This window comes from Bactrocera dorsalis, chromosome 4, assembly GCF_023373825.1.
Source record: "Bactrocera dorsalis isolate Fly_Bdor chromosome 4, ASM2337382v1, whole genome shotgun sequence".
Taxonomy (NCBI): Eukaryota; Metazoa; Arthropoda; class Insecta; order Diptera; family Tephritidae; genus Bactrocera; species Bactrocera dorsalis.
Window position 1 is genome coordinate 6,215,025 of NC_064306.1, and position 17,914 is coordinate 6,232,938.

Here is a 17,914-nt window from a genome sequence, read left to right on the forward strand (position 1 = left end):
GTATTTTCCAATAATCAAAATTAAACAAAAATACCCCTTTGAGGGAAATTTTACAGATTCAAATTTTTTTACGTTTTTCGAACCACTAATTATAAACTATTTGAAATTTCCAACAAATCAAATTTAAAGAAAATTACCCTTGAAGGAAATTTTTTTTATTCACATTGTTTTACAGTTTCTCGAAACTCTATCTATCAGTTATTTGTATTTTTATAAAATAACACATTGTTAAAAAATTACCCCTAAGGTTAATTTTCATTACGTAACAGCTACATACATATTTGTATTTTTCAATAATTCAAATTTTAAGAAAATTACCCTTGAGGGAAACCTTCAATTCTTAAAGCTTTTTCGAAACTATAACTATCAGTTGTTATTTGTATTAAAAAACCAAAATTGTAAGCAAATTACCCTAGAGGGTAATTTTAACTACGCATTGTTTATTTGAAATTGTATATGAAACTGATATTTTACATATGCCTATAATTGCTGTCAAAAGCTGCACTTTTTGCAAAGGTTAAGTTCAATTTATCACAAAGAGAGCCAAACTAACATGATCCTAACTTTGAAACACTACTTCATATATCATTTGCCAATCATAGAAGTATGTAGATTATGTGTGCGCTGCACTTATATACTCAGCTAACAAAAGCAGCACTCGTATCACAACACACTAGCACTACTATGTGCGCATGAAAGCAGGAAGCCATGCAGCATAGTCCCTTTTAATTAGCCCGCACAACTTTATTAATTAGAGTAAATTTCATTCCTGGTTAATATTTGAGAAACTAATGAACATAATTAAAAATCCACTTCAATCCGCGTAACTGCTGCCACTACAACTCCACCGGCTATGCCACACCGCCCTGCACTTAACTAAACCGTAACACTATCCCTACAACAGCCTAGCTTCGCTGGCTACCAATAACTAATCGAACGTAGCGCGGCCATGCGGAAGTCCCAGCCAAGAGGACGTGGAGTTGTATATAACCGTAAAGTGCAGCAGGCACAAGGCGCAAGACGAAGGCATCCAATTAATAACATTGATTAAGCTGATGGAAAGCGGACATAAATACAGGGCTGATGGTGCAAGGAAAAGCCGAAGGCTAAAAGGAAAAGGAATTAGTTGGTTGTCATAGATGGATAGAAATCTCGGCGCTTCGTACGCTATGCCTATTAGACGGCGACAATAACGACAAAAAACGTGCCACAGTGACGCGACAGCAGAGTAGCACGTCGAGTGTATAGATTGGCAATCGAAAAAGTTGTAAAGAAGCGACACACAGACAGACAGACGGACAGGCAGGTAGATACCGACAACTGGCTGCTAAGCCGTGCAGCCGCCACTTGTACCAGCCGCTCAGTTATTGGCGGCGTATTGAACTCATTTGAACTGCGTACAGAGCAGAGTTGTGGCAGTCTGTGGGGAGAACTGTTTAACGATAATCGGTAGATTGGTGTGCTTTGACAGTCAGCGATTGGAAAGTCAAAGGCACATTGCTGTCTTACACACCAAACCGATGCCAGTGTGTATAAGTAGTGAGTCTTCCGTTAGACGCCGGTATTACGAAGTTTTTCACAATACTGTATAACATATGTATGGCACATTGGAATTATTAAAAAAGTTTGTGCTCTTCTGCTATTACTTTTTATCTTTGATTGTTCGCAATGAAATGCGTAAGGATAATATTTACGAGTGAGAATAATTTTTAAAGCCATAAATCTGAATGTTTGTGCGAATAAACATAGGTATTAATTAAAATTTCTTAAGAAAATTTAGTAACAAATAAAGTGCGAAGAGGATAGATTTTATGTACTCAAATCGCACATACCTAATAAAATATCCCAAAAAGGGGAATTTTTTCGAAAAACTGAGTATATTAAATAAAATTTCTTTAAAAAGTTTAGTAGTGAGTTGAATACACACGAAAAGCATTTTATCCCCGAAAACTGCAGTTGTTTAATAAAATATCCCTAAAGGGAAATTTGTGGTAAAATTGCATATTTAGCACTTAGAACAATCAAATTACTTAAAATTACACTTATTTAATAAAAAAAATCATTAAAATGAAATTTTATCTAAAACTTATTTATTTAAAAAAAAATATAACTCTCATTTTTGACTGCAAGACAGACATTTTCGCTGTATGTGAATAAAATTTAAAATACCAGCAAAAATGATGAAATATTATAATCAGAAAAATTTCCTTGCCAGGGATATTCTTATTTTAGGCTATATACCTGCATATTAACTTTATTTATGCAAAAATATTCATATACAAAACAAAATACAAATTTAAAAAATTTCCCCTGGCAGGGAAATTTACAAAATATGCGGTATTTTAAGCAATCAAACTTTGGAATTTTAAAAATGATATATGTCTACTAATTTACAAAAAAAACCCAAAGAATGTACAAAGGGATATTTTAATAATAATTGTAGAAATGTTCGTGCATTAACAAAATTATTAGGATTTTTGGTCCAAATTAATTGGTTAATATCATTTCCATCGCTAACGGTTCTCTAATTAAATTTGCGCTTCGACTTTTGAAAATAGCATTAATATCATTGGCAACCAGAAATTGTATCTTTTTCGCAGAAATATAAATTAATTTCACAAAAACTTTTACAAATACAATACTTTAGATTTTAATAAAGTCTCAACTAGAAACGCAACTAATATTCATATTAAAGTTCTATTTTGCTGCCACCTCTTTCAACATTTACTCTCACCTTGCTTCCCTGACGCTATTTCTCTCCCACATTCACTCTCTTTATAACTCGTTCTATATTTCGAAACTTTAACACGGTTTTTATAAACTTTTCCACCAAAATGTCGCCAGTGCATACGCAACTCTAATGTAACTGGTTTTTGCACCTAAAAGTATGCAACGAAAAACGTGCAACTTTCTGTAATTTAGTCGAATACACAGTATTGTATCAAGCTTTTTACTATACGAATATTTATATTTGTTGTGCAGAGGTGTATTTGATTTTTTCCTGGAACTTCATTTGCCCTCAACACCATAAATTCCCTTTAGCTGCATGCAGCATTTCAACTGCTTCAGCGCCATCGTTTGCCAGTTTTGCTCGTGCGCTTCGTTCGTCTTTTCTCTTATCTTTATTTTCAAACTATGCATGTTGTTGTTGTGTTGTGTTGGCGCTGCAGTGCAATATTTGCTACTGATTTCACTAGCTAGCTGCTGCAAAATTTTGCTATCGTTTCGTTTATTTCTTTACTCTAAGGTATGATTGTATCACGTGAAAAAGTGTTGAGGAGTCTTCTGAGGCAACTTGGTAGATTTGAATGCTTCGGTGCTTTTTTGGAAAACCCCAACTGGCATTGTGAGCGCTCATCCTTTACTCTTTCGCATACCTTATGCAAATGAGCATTTAACGATGGCAAAGAGAAAGAGCAGGGCATACACAAACAAACATATATGTAGTATCCCCCTCTTCAAGACCCGTAAAATTAACAAAGCAGCTTATACTGACTGCTCGAAGCACAAAGAAAGCCTTTTGAAGTTGACAGCCAACAATGTGTAGTTGGAAAATACTTCAGCAATGCATCTGCATTTCTTACTACCTCCATTGCCGAAATCATCTTCGAAACTAGCAAAAGTTTGCTAGGGTGAATGTTGGTAGAGCAAGAGAAATACCTAAAGTCTTGCACCGGAAAAACTTCAGAGAGAAAATGCAAATTGTTTAAATTAGGGGGCAAGTGAAGTTAGAGATTAAAAATAAAATAAATGCAGTGACTGGGAAAATATGAGATAAAAATATTTGTTTGTGCAGTGCCGGCAAATGACAGGTGTCTGCAACATAAAAAATGGGAATAAAAATTAGGAAGAAAAGTACACAGCTGTGTGTGGTATGTAGGACTTTAAATGGCACGTTAAAATTTACATAATTTTGTTTATTTATTTAGTTAAGTCGATGAACATTAATAATTATATCAAATTTCAAAATTACCCTTTAGGGGAAATTTTTCTATGAACGTATTTTCAATTAGGAGGCTACTACAACAATTTTTTAGGTAATTGTATGACATTGCTCACAACTCTCCAAAGGGAAATTTTTGAAATGAAATTTTTAAAAAATTTTAGAAAAGTTTGATATATATAAAACTACAAATACTCATTCAATAACTGAAAAATTAATCAAAGTGTACTAATATGAGTCATATTTAATAAAATTTCCTTAACAAAATTAAAGCTAGTACTAGCTTGCAATACTTGCAAAATTTCCCTTAACTTAAACTCAATGTGAAATTTAAATTTATTATATCAATAAATTATCACTAATTAATGTTAACATTAGTCACAACCATTTTAAAAATTTCTTTCAAACTTGGGGCGAAAATTGTTGCCATCGTTGGCAAGCACAAAAAATAATTTATTGAAAAATATATACACATATGTACATACAAGTATGTATATATGTATGTAGTGCATTTGGAAGAACATATGTACATACATATGTATGTATGTATGATTTTTAGTTAAAATTCAAATATAGTCAACAGATTGGAAACGTCCCAATTACAAAACAAATATGACAAGTGCACACACAGAGACAGATTAGAATAAATAGTAGTTTTTAGGAAATTTTAGATATGTAGAGTTATGTTTTCACAAACATTTGCCGGTTTTTTGCTGGAAATAATGCCAAAATGTGCATATATAATAAGTCAGCTTTTTGAATATTTAAACTGACTACTAACTCAATTAGCAAACAATCAGTAATTTAATAATTTCGAAAGCACATATGGAAATTAAATAAATGACAATAACAAATATACCGCTTTGTTCACTAGCAAATTGCCGTCAAGTGCCGTCAAGGCACTAAGGCTTGTAATTTAGAAAAATATATGCTTGACGCACATATATTACAGCATATAAACAATTAAAACAACTACTGTAAGCGTTTTGTAATATAAAACTTGTTTTTAAAATATCCCCAAAAAAATCCCTCGAGGGAAATTTTTCAAAAAAGTATTTTAAGCTTTAAAAATAAAATATTATCTATAAAACACATATTTTAAAATAAATTCGAGTATGAAGTCCACATTATCTACATACATATGTACACATTCACTGTAATCACTGCTCAGAACTTCACTAAAATAACATAATTACCTATGAATTATCATTGCAAGTAACTAGGCATTTACAAATATCTACATTTGCATACATAAGTACATAATATGTATGTATGTATATTTAGTATACTGACTGCTCTGTAATTACTCTACAAATTCATGGTTTTCTGAAATCCGCTGCCTCATCTACTACACCTGTGCGCTAATGTATTTTAATTATTGGTAATGACAACCACTTAATTAGCAGACTCGACACAACGGTGTTTATGGAAATAGCTATGCGCATATAAACGCAAATGTATACAATTATAAATATGTACATACATACATATGTACATACAAGCATCTGGATTATTTGCCGGAAACTCTCAACTTTGCAAACTTGTATTAAAATTCTTAAATTATATTTTACACAAATTAGAAGAATGCAATTAACTACTTTATTTAGAAACGCTTATGTTCGAGTTTCAAAAATTTTCATATGAGGGACATTTTTTTATTCAAAAGAAAAACCGTCATCACTTCTCTGTGTTGTATTCTTGGCAAATTTGGGTGCTTTTCAAAAATTTCCCTGTAAGGGAAATTTTTTTAATCAAAGGAAAAACGGCCATAAAGGGAGTTTTCAAGCATCTAAAGCAAATTTAGTTGCCTTTTGTCAATTTCCCATCAAGGGAAATTTTTTACTTTTTATTTTATAAAGAAAGTTGCACTTTATTAGCTTTGTTTCAATAAAATAAATGCGTTTTAGCGAAGATTGACATTAGTCTATTAAAATTTACATTTTAAAGAATATTGGACACATTTAGATGTGTATTTAGAAATTTTATTTTAGTCAAGTATTTATAAATTTAAAAAGTGCGTTACCCCGCATAAAATCGTACTTGTACATTGGAGTGGAATAAAATTTAGGTAGTAAGGCATAGAAATAGGTTAACAGTTATATAAGTAAGTTGGCGTGTAGAAGATTTACTTAGCCAGTCGTACGTGATTAAGTAAGTGGATAAGCAAGCTTTTGGTATCCCAAAAGACTGCATACAGGCAGGATTACTAGAGCTTTTCGTTAGACGCTACTGCGGGAACTAACAAAGTATACGATTCACACATATTTATGTGGATGTATGAATGAATGTATGTATAGTACATAAGTATGAATGTATGTACGTATGTATATTTAGTAAGCCTTCGCGCTTATTCAGCTGCTTGTAACTGCGCGCCGGAGTAGGGTGTTAATATGAAATATGATTTTTACGATGCTACCAGTTGTTGTTGTTGCCGCGGCTGTCATTACGCTGCTATATTCCTGAGTCTGTTAGTTTTGTTGTTGCCACTGCTACCGCTCCAATTTACGCTTTTACACTTCCGCAATGATGTGTCAGCAACACGGCAGCCACACACAGGCCCACATTCACCGGCACATAGCCACCGAATGAGCGGGATCGCATGCCGCATTCAGCGTTGCGCCAAAACTTGTTAAGCCACACACATACAGTCATAGAACGTTGACTACTGGCGGCTGCATGAGCTTGTTTACATAGCGCAAAAGGTTGCAGTGATGACAGAAAAGCTGGATTGGCACACAAAAAGGACACTGGCAACGCCATGAACAGCCGTGGCATGGCATGGCGAATGAAAGGATATTTTAATCTTTAGTTAACATGACAAGTGACTCAGCTTACAACAAGTAAACGGTTTTTTGTACGTGCCCCTATACCAATATGTTAACAAGGAAACAGGCACAAGAGACTAACCAGCGGTAGCAGTGGGAGTATGGCATTCATTGGTATGTCTGTGTGTGTGTGTGCTTTTAATACAAATTTGTATGCAAAACTGTAGGAGAAGGTGCGCCACATACACCCACTATTTACATGTATGTGTATGTAGCACGTCACTTTTAATTGCAACAAAATAAAAACGCCATTAAGCTGCAGCCAAACTATGCTCGTACAGCGACTACGACACGCTTAAGCCGTCTATAGTTTAATGAAGTGTACCGAAATGAGGTGTTGATGGCCATATACGTACATTCACAAGTAACGGGTGATTTTTTTGAGGTTAGGATTTTCATGCATTAGTATTTGACAGATCACGTGGGATTTCAGACATGGTGTCAAAGAGAAAGATGCTCAGTATGCTTTGACATTTCATCATGAATAGACTTACTAACGAGCAACGCTTGCAAATCATTGAATTTTATTACCAAAATCAGTGTTCGACAATTTTTTTTTTTATCGACAAATTTTGTTCAGCGATGAGGCTCATTTCTGGTTGAATGGCTACGTAAATAAGCAAAATTGCCGCATTTGGGGTGAAGAGCAACCAGAAGCCGTTCAAGAACTGCCCATGCATCCCGAAAAATGCACTGTTTGGTGTGGTTTGTACGCTGGTGGAATCATTGGACCGTATTTTTTCAAAGATGCTGTTGGACGCAACGTTACGGTGAATGGCGATCGCTATCGTTCGATGCTAACAAACTTTTTGTTGCCAAAAATGGAAGAACTGAACTTGGTTGACATGTGGTTTCAACAAGATGGCGCTACATGCCACACAGCTCGCGATTCTATGGCCATTTTGAGGGAAAACTTCGGACAACAATTCATCTCAAGAAATGGACCCGTAAGTTGGCCACCAAGATCATGCGATTTAACGCCTTTAGACTATTTTTTGTGGGGCTACGTCAAGTCTAAAGTCTACAGAAATAAGCCAGCAACTATTCCAGCTTTGGAAGACAACATTTCCGAAGAAATTCGGGCTATTCCGGCCGAAATGCTCGAAAAAGTTGCCCAAAATTGGACTTTCCGAATGGACCACCTAAGACGCAGCCGCGGTCAACATTTAAATGAAATTATCTTCAAAAAGTAAATGTCATGATCCAATCTAACGTTTCAAATAAAGAACCGATGAGATTTTGCAAATTTTATGCGTTTTTTTAAAAAAAAAAATGTTATCATGAATTTAAAAAATCACCCTTTATATAAAATGTATACATACATACAAACAAATATGTGTGGGAGGGTAGGAAAGCGCTCATCTACGCTGTCGTTAACTAAAAACTGCTTAAATGAATTTATATGTATGAAGGTATAAATCCAGGTGTGTATGGATCTTTTTGCAGGGATATGCAATTAACATGCGCATATGTATGTATGTGTATATGTAAGAAGTAAATATATAAATGCACTCACATGTGAATTTTTCTGCTAGCGTTGCTTTTTCACAGTTTGTCATTAGTCGTAAAATTCAGGAGTTTGAAGTGTTGAAGTCTGAAAGAAAAATAATGAAAAACTGATTAGATGTACATACATAGATATATGAATGAAAAACTAGAAGTTAAAGAAGCTGTCAATGGTATGTGAAAAAATTTAATAAAATAAATTTTACTGAGAAATTAAAAATAAAATACGCGCATTAATCCAGAGGTGAACCGTAAAATATTATTTTCAGCGTTAAAAAGAAATACTTACAAAAAATACCCAACAAATTTACCAAATTTTAAAAATATCCCAAAAATTTCCCTTTGGTATTTATTATGGAAAATACAAGAATATGCCAATCTTATTAACATGAAAATAAATATAATTTAAAAATACCAACAAATTTCTCTTTTTTTGCAAAAAATATCCCTAATTGGACTACAATTACAAATATATGAAAAAATATAAAAAAAACTTAACTTTAATTTCATTAAAATATCATTTTAGTTATCATTTCCATCCATAAATATACTATATAGTACGGCTTTTTCTAAAATTTACCTTACGGAATTTTTTCAAATACAAAATTTAACATTTTTGAAGTAAGGATTTTTGATTACTTACATACATGTATTGCTTTATATTCATTTTTAAACAAACACTAGTGTTTCTAATAAAAATTAAAATGCTTATGAAAAAATATTGTTTCTCCAAAATTTCCCTGAAAAAATTTAATTTTTGTTTACTCTTCTTGTTTACATTAATATTAATTATTTTTATAGTTATTAATATTATTATTTAAGAGATTTTAAATGTTAAATGTAGTAATCATAAGAATTTGGATTTTTTAGATTTCAGGGAAATTTTTTTGTAAAGTGGTTTGACGTTTTAACACTAGCTTTGAAACAAACAAACAAAAATGTTTTCATTTCAGACGAGCCACTTGAAATTTCCCTAGTGGGAAATTTTCTGTAACACTTTTTTAAAAAAAAGAATTGCCAGATTTAAGTTTCGTTAACAATTTTGTTACTGTCTGGTATAGAGCAGCACACTTTTAACAAAAGATTTGTCAGATTTAAATTTTATTATCAATTTTATTGCTATTTTCTATAACTCCACTAAAGAAAGAAAAGGCACTTGTGTACAAGTTTTGAGCGGAAAATATTAAAATTTCAAATAAATCCATCAGCTGCTATTACACTTACTTTGTATACTTGGGCAACTTCTTATCTCTTTTCTATTTATTTTCGGGAACCACTGCATGCCCTTTAGGATACGCAGTTGTTATAAAGTTTTACGCAAATATTGTCGTCTACTTGCACATAACAAATACGCAGAGAGCGCTTGCATATATATTTATAAATATATACATACATACATATATGTACATGTATAAGCACACAGGCAGCGAAAATATTTCCGTCTATTTAATAAAGAAATGCATAGAACTTTACAAATACTCCACAGCTCTCATATAGTTTGCAAGAATAATGTGCAGTGGTCATCTCTACCCACTGTAAAAATCGTTCAGTGATTTGTCTAGTCTTTCGTTAAAAAAACCGTTATGACTCTCTCTTTGTTTTCAGAATGACTTCTTTCGACTCAACTAAAGTGTTACATTTTTAGTTGTCTCCAAGTGTTTTATCAAATTGGTTCGTTAGTGTATCACATAAAGTGTAACATTTTGAATTGTTACACAGAGACAACTCAAAATAATACCACTATGTATATAAAAAAATTTCAGGAAAAGAGTAATAACTCAAAAATTTGTTATTTTCGTGCAAATACTAAACAAAAATGAAACAACGGTTATATTATTTTTAATGATGTTTTCGTGCAATTACATTGTTTTTTCTTTGTAATATATTATTAATATTTACTAAAACAGTTTTTCGTCTCTACTGAAAATGTTCAAATTTTGAGTTGTTACACTTTAACGTAACAAGTGCGATATGCTGCCCTGGGACACTCATATGTGCAACGCTTGCCTGCCTCGGCATTTGTGCCCACTTTCACATACATATGCCAGCCGCACATGCGTTTGTTTGTATGTGTCCTTTGAGAAATTACTTATGAAAATAGTTTGTGCCACGTTGCTGTCAACTTGCCACAACCGCTAAGTTTTCTTTCAACTTTTCCCAGCTATACTACTTTCATGCGTTGATTTTCCAAAGATTTCCAGCGCAGCATTGCTTTGCCATAACGGTTGATGTTGTGGCGGCTGCTAGCCTGAGTATTTGCCAACTTAAGGGGTTGCCAATCTAAAAAGGAAGTGTATTGTATGAAAGTGCATTTGTTTGTGTGCATGTACGCCAGTTTCGAAGTCTAAATAACTCCGCTGCTAGTTGGATAATGATGTGGCAAATTTTCCAACTCGTCAAGTCGCATAAATATGGCAAATATTATGGCCTTTCGTATTTATCAAAAATCAAAATAAGCGAAAAATTTAACAAGCGTTACAAAGAGAGTGTTAAGTGCAGTGCATAAGAGAGTCGGGTTTTGAAAGAGACTTGACAAATTAAAGCTAAAAGTATTTAAAACTCTTTTGAGTTATAAGCAGAAACAGACTTAAGGGAATAGCCTGCTTTAGAGGCTTCAAAAATTCGATTTTTTTGAAAATTTTTGTGGGAAAGAAAGAAATAAGAGATTAAAGCGAAATTTCTAGGGTTTTTAGTTATATATTTAAACATCATTCACTAATTTTTTGAATTCGAAATCTTTGACATTCTGCTTTTGAGAAGAAGTCGGGTCAAAGTTTTCGCTTTATGCCCGATCGCTTATATATATGCTAGACGCTCGGTCACTATTTTCCTTCTAGCTTCAAAAATATTTTAAATTCCATCTATAACTTTTCTTAGATTATTTTTAAAGAGATAAGCAAAAAAAACAATCGATTTTTGAAGTTTCTATAGCAGGCTCCCCCCTTAAGTCCAATTCAAAATCAAATCTATATGTTCGTACTCCTGAATTCAACCAGTACCATCATACATATCCAATCAATGCAATATTTAAACGAAAGAATTTGTGAAAAAATCGTATAAAGCAACCTTCGAAATACAGAGTAATTACTAGATTACCCCGAAAAGTTAGTACGAGTGAGTAGATCAAACTTATCAAGGATAATTTATTTTTTTATTAATTAAATTAGCAAACTTACCGTTCGTAGTGGATTTAAATATCCGCTAACCGTAGGCGATGGGTGTTTTTCATTAAACAACATTTTTTTATTTTACGTTCATTTATTAATATTGTTTCTAGTTTTAGTTCTAGTCTGTTTTTGAATTTTTACGTTTTTTCATTGAGACACCACAAACGCTTTTTTGATACTTTTTTTACATAACACACTTAGGAAAATTTAATTTCTCCATATTTTATTTATTTTTGGCCTTATTTTTTATTTATTTTTTTAGCACTTTTCACATATTCACACACACTTTTTTTTACTTTTTTTGCTTTATTTGCACTTATTACACACACATTTTTAAATTAACTTTTTATTTTTATTTATTTATTTTTTTTTCTTATTTTATATTCTTTTTATTTTATATTTTTTTATAATTTTATATTTTTTTATTCTTTCATATTTTTTTTTTTAATTTTATATTTTATATTTTTTTATTTTATATTTTTTTATTTTATATTTTTTATTTAATTTTTTTTATAGTTTTTATTTCATATTTTTATATTTTTCTTTAATAAACATTTCAACTTTTTTCATTATTTACACACACATAACTACATTTTACCTTTTTAACCTATTTCTAAATTTTTAATTCTTTCAATGGCTAATTGGGAAATTTTAACTTTCCTCTTTTCGACATACACTCGCACACATTTAACTTTTTTCTTCACTTTTTCACTTATTTCTTTACTTTTTTCATAAAACACTAATAATGGCAAACTTAAATGTTGACCTTTTTTGCACTGATTTACACATGCATACATATTACTTTTTTTTACTTTATTTTTCACTTATTTCTTTTATAATTCTAATACTTTTTTCTTGGGAAAATTGAAATTTTCCCCATTTTTTTTCATTTTCACTTCACTTTTCACCCACTTTTTTACTTTTATATTTTATTTGCTGCCTTTTTCTTCTTTTTACACATTTTTTATTGGATATTTTATTTATTTTTAACATTTTCACTATTGCACACACATTATTTACTTTTTCACTAATATATTTTAATTAACACACTACTTCTGATTTACTTTTTTGTATTATTAATCGCGCACAATATGACATTTCTCATCGTTATTGCATTTTAGTTTCTTCAAACTTCTACAAATGTTCAAACGTGCACAAACATGATGTGCTTTTTACCCGTTATTTTCACTGCAGTCTCTTTTCGTGTAATACAAACTTTTATTGTTATTGTTTATACGAAATTTAGTTAATTTCCTTCACAATTATTACTGTTATCAATGGCTTACTATTTATTTTCCACAATTGTGATATTTTTAAGCATTTTTCATCTTTTCCAATTAATTATTTGGTCTTTACATGTAAACAAGTGTTCACCGCATTAAGCTCCGCTTTCTGCATACACACAAGATCATTCTCAAACTGAGCCTTGCCACAGGAAAACACTGAAAGAAAAATAACACAAATTTAACATGTAAATCTATTACAATTTTTTTTTAATTGTTATGATTTAATGTAGATATGTATGTATGTATATAATGAAATGTTGTATTATGATTGCATAATATCACTGGAAGTTATGATAAAAGAGAAAAAATGGCAGGAAATTTTAAAATAAAAGTCTGGCGTTTTTTCTATATATTTAAAGCGTGTATGTATGTATGTATGTATGTATGTTGTATGTATTGAAGCTTTATTAAAATATATTTTATTTATTTATAAAAAACTTTTTTTTCACGAAAATTAAATTTGGTTGAAATATGCATATAATGCAATCTATAATTTCAGCCTTAATTTGTTTTATTATATTATAAAACTTGAAATATTTAAAATTTCCCTGCAGGGTATTTTTTGTAATCAGTTAAAATTTTAATATTTGTTTAATAGAGTGCTCAACTATGAAGGTTAGGCAACATTTTAAAATTTCCCAGTCAGGGAAATTTCTTTAAAAAGAGGGAAATTCAAAAAAATACAATATTAATTGCATACAAACGTTAAATAATATGAATATAGGTATGAATACACATAATCATGAAATATTAAAATAATTTGCGGTAACGTCTCCCAAAATATTCTCCCAGTTGTCAAAAATATTGTTTAAAAAAATTAGGCAAGCGCTAACGAAAACATGTTTAATAAATCTATTTATAAAAAAAAAATATTTGAAATTTAGATAACACACAAAATTTCCTAAAAGGGGAGTTTTTGGAAAAATATCTTTTATCGACCTTAGCACTCAAATTTAAGTATTTAAATAAGTTTTATTTCAATATTAAAAAATTTTCTTCAAAGGGAAATTTTAAAATACACAATAATAATTTTTTCCTACACTTTTTATACTATTTCTTTTAATAATTTTCTGCTACTTTTCCATTTCTTTTCAGACTGAATTAATCAAATTTGATCTCGAAATGAAAATGTCCCAACACAAGCTCGAACAACAAATCGAAAAAGTACAATATAATCAAACCGCCGTTATGTTGCTAATAGACACATGTCAATTGGTGCGCGAGAACACCTCCAGAGCCGTTACCAGTCTTGATAATATGGTTTTATACTTTATGAAAACGAAAGGCAGTGAAAATGATACATCTCTAATGGGATTATTATATGTAAGTATGGTAATTTGGCCGTTAATGAGTTAAGAATTAAATTAAACCCAAAAACAACGCTACATACAAAACCCCATTTCTAAGCATTTAAATTCTAAAAGCCAACCTTCTGCTTTGCCTTTACTTTCAGCTCGGCGAATTATATGAATCAATCCGTTGGCCCGTTACACTCGGTTTCCTCACGTTACTGCTGTTGCTCTGCACCATACTGGTGATTGGTGTGGCGCGTCGTTCGCGCTGTGCGCTGATCTTCTTCAGCGTATCCGGTTTATTTTGTATTATAATCTGTTGGCTGTTGGCGGGCATTTACCTGGCATCCTCAGTGGCGGCGGGCGATTTCTGTATGCGTCCGCATGAATTTATGTGCCGTCAAGTGGGCATGGTAAGTTGATAACACCAAAAACCCAAAACCCAAAAACCAGAACTAAATAAATAAAAGAAAACAAAAGCGAAATAAAATAACAGCGCTGCAATGGGTATTTATTATACTCGCAGTCGCGTTGGTAAAAAGGAACAACAAGCTACGCTTTGAAAAATGATTTCCGTGAAAATATTTATAGCGCAAAGGTAGCATAATACCATTTTGTGCCTGAAAGTGTGCTAAAATTTTGATGAGCGCACAAACGGCGCCACTCATGACAGCCACGCTCCTAATGTGTATGTATGTGCGTTCGTATTTGTGTGTCCGCATGGTTGGCCATTCATGGCGTGGCATGTTTTCACCATATACATACATATGTATATTTGTGGGTGCCGGTGTTTTGAGTGTGTGTAGCTAGAGAGTTATGCATATCAAATGACCCTAATTGTAGACTTCACTCTGTAGTACATCAACGCCCGCACAGTGATTTTGAATGTTTGTCACTTGATGATATTGAAGTATGATTTTCGAAAAAATCCAGAAATTTAATACAAAAATTCAAAGCGCTCAACAGCACTGTTTCAGTAAAACAAACAAAAAAAAAAAAAACAAAAACGAAAAAAGCAAGAAGTCAAGGACTGTATGAGAAATTTTAATTTATACAAAAAATACTCTCTTAAGGGAAATTTTATTGTGAATGTTTTTTTTAATAAATAATAAATACAAATTAATGCATACGTTTTTGACTGTTTTTAGCGCTAATTGAATAACAAGGCTAAAATTTCCCAGAAAGGTAATTTTAAATTAGCAGTAATATAAGAGAAAAAATCTCACTTGCATATTATGCTCTGCACAATTATACAATATTTGAAAATTACCCTTTCAGGGAAATTTTTCTAACAACGTTTTTTCATCAAAAAAAGTTAATAATAATATATTTCTGCCTGCTTTTAGCGGTTATTGAATAGTATGGCTGAAATTACCCACAAGGGTAATTTTGAATGCAGCAGTTAAATTCTAACCCTTGCCTCTACTAGCATTTTTTTAGCCAAAATACTCAGTTAAATCTTAAGTTTATATTCACAGTCACTAAATATTATGATAATGAAGTAAACAACGGTATTTTTATGGAATTACCAGAATTTTATACAAATTTGGACTCAAGCGAAAGCAAGTAAATCAGAATAAAAGTCTCTAAGCACAAGTTTTTAAACTCACCACCACAATTTCATGTTATTTCAAAAGTGAGCGATGTCACAATTTAACCTTCTTCGACTTAACATAACAAAAATATGTTTTACAAATATCAGCTCAGTTAGTTAGCCCATCGCCCACCGTGCGTCAAGCACTAACTCGCCACTAGCGTGCTTTGCCGGCGTCGGCGTCGGAGCCTTCGTGAAGCACACCCCGGTGAGCTATCAACAGCATGGACTTCAGCACCGACACAACGGCCACTTGTGTGTAACGAAAACGAACACATTTAACCGATATTTGTTTGTTTGTTTTCTTTTTCGTCTCTTTTCGGACGCTTTGCCATTGTTCATCGCTTCTATTTTTATTTAGATATTTTATATTTATTCGGCTATTGTTCTTGTTGTAGTTGCTGCATTTTTACGACAGCGCTCAACAGTGTATTTCGTGGCGTATTTAATATGTGGACTGACAAGTAGATTGCCACTACTTGCACCACTTGGACATGAGGTAGTTCTATATAAGTATGTGTGAGGAAATGTCAGTATGTATATGTGAGGCTAGCTGCTTTGACAACCGCGCCGGTTAGTTTAGCGCTGAGAACACATACAGACGTATATAAACATTTATTTTTGTATAATTCTGCGCTGTTTGCATTTATTTTGCCGGTTTTCGAACCAACCCTCTTGCCCCACCCCAACAATCAACAACTGCTGTTGCAGCGCCATTAAATAAATGTGGCTTTTATGAGGTCATTTGCTTGTGTTTGGCCTTTATTATAAAGAACTGCCTTGCCATTTGCGGTAGACCGCGACGATACGATAGTTTTCAATATAAAAGCAAAAACAAGTATGGAGTGAGCAACAACTTTTCTTTGGGGTAATGATGGCCTATATTTGGGCGAAAATTTCTTGTGAATTTTTTTTTGGTTGTTGCTGTTGCTTTTGTAGCACTTCAGTTCAGCAACCCTTCAGCGAAAAAGTAAACACATTAAAGCGCATAAAAATATGTCACAACGATTTAAAGCGTTGGTTAAATAACCTACCGTAATGCAATACGAGTTAGCGCCTATGAGTAGACTATGTATTTTTTTAATGTTATAAAAAAGTCATTACTAGTGGTCACTAAAACACTAAAAGGACGTCGGTAGAGTTTAAGATGTAGCTTAATAATAAGAATCAGTTAAAATGATAAATTTGACGAAGTTAGCGCCTAAGGCTATACCTCACTTTTCCAAATGTAAATGTCAGTTATAACTGCAATAACTTGCAACTAAATAAAAAGTAATAGAAAATTATAGTTGAAACGATTAGAGAGTTATATGATAAATGATAAATTTGACGAAGTTTGCGCCTAAAAATATACCTCACTTTTCAAAATGTCAGTAACTTGTCGCCACTAAATTAAAAATAATAAAAAATTAGAGTTCAAGCAATTAGAGAGTTATATATGATAATAAAATCATATTAGCACCTAAAAGTATATCTCACTTTTCATAATATCAGAAATTATCCTCGTTATTGTTTAAAATCAAAATATATTTTAATAAAAAATGAAAGTTCACAAAATAAATAATATAATACCAAAAAAAAGTAAAGTTAATACAATACGAAGGTTATATATGACAATATAACCATAGTTAGCACCTAAAAGTATACCCCAATTTTTCATTATGTCAGTTTTATTGCTCTATAATGTAATCTAAACGAAAAATTATAAAAAATAGAGTGCATACAATTAGAAAATAATATAAGATAATATACTCAAAAAAAGTGCCTAAAAGTATACCTCATTTTGTATTTTCGTCAGTTTATGTGCATCCCTAATGTTTCAAAACATTATCAAAGATATGCTGTTAGAGCTTAAACCGTTAGAAAGTAATATACAATATTATACCTTGAACTAGCGCCTAAAGGTATACTTGTTTTTTTACTATTATACTTAAAAATTTTACACAGCTTCACTAAAATGAATTTAAAACTAGCGCAAAGTGCTATTTAAATATATTTACTGCATTATGTAAAAGTTAGCATCTAAAAGTATGCAACATTTTTTACCTATTCCTGCATTGTGGAACTTTAGCCCGCAAATATTAAAGCTTTAACGAAGCACAGCAGTATTTTCTAGTCTTCTCGTTTCTTAACTCTCAACAACAAACTTTTTTGTTGCCATGCCTTCCACCCTCTTCAAAGTAATGCCCCACTTTCGTCATTGTAACCACTCATTTACGCAGTCATAAAATTTTACTACCAACAGATAAGTGTCCTTTATTGGCGCATGCACTAATCTACTCTGGCAAAACAACCTTAATA

The 17,914-nt window shown here is 31.9% G+C and overlaps 2 protein-coding genes and 1 long non-coding RNA gene across 3 annotated transcripts in view; 1 reads left to right on the forward strand and 2 right to left on the reverse strand.

Moving 5' to 3' along the window:
* The window catches only part of LOC109579954 (uncharacterized), a 182,400-nt gene extending 170,647 nt beyond the window's left edge, over positions 1-11,753 (reverse strand). Inside the window, exons 1-2 of the long non-coding RNA XR_002184042.3 lie at positions 11,451-11,753; positions 8,285-8,362 (exon numbers count right to left, since the gene is read on the reverse strand). This is a non-coding gene — a long non-coding RNA (uncharacterized LOC109579954). The remainder of the gene's footprint in view (positions 1-8,284; positions 8,363-11,450) is intronic.
* The window catches only part of LOC105232123 (uncharacterized), a 151,654-nt gene that overhangs the window by 113,240 nt on the left and 20,500 nt on the right, over positions 1-17,914 (forward strand). Inside the window, 2 exon segments of the mRNA XM_049454466.1 lie at positions 13,823-14,050; positions 14,181-14,432. Coding sequence (XP_049310423.1) covers positions 13,823-14,050; positions 14,181-14,432 — 480 coding nt within the window.
* The window catches only part of LOC105232121 (uncharacterized), a 36,819-nt gene continuing 31,144 nt past the window's right edge, over positions 12,240-17,914 (reverse strand). The window contains exon 6 of the transcript XR_007422495.1: positions 12,240-12,883. The gene's annotated coding sequence lies outside the window, so the exon portion shown is untranslated. The remainder of the gene's footprint in view (positions 12,884-17,914) is intronic.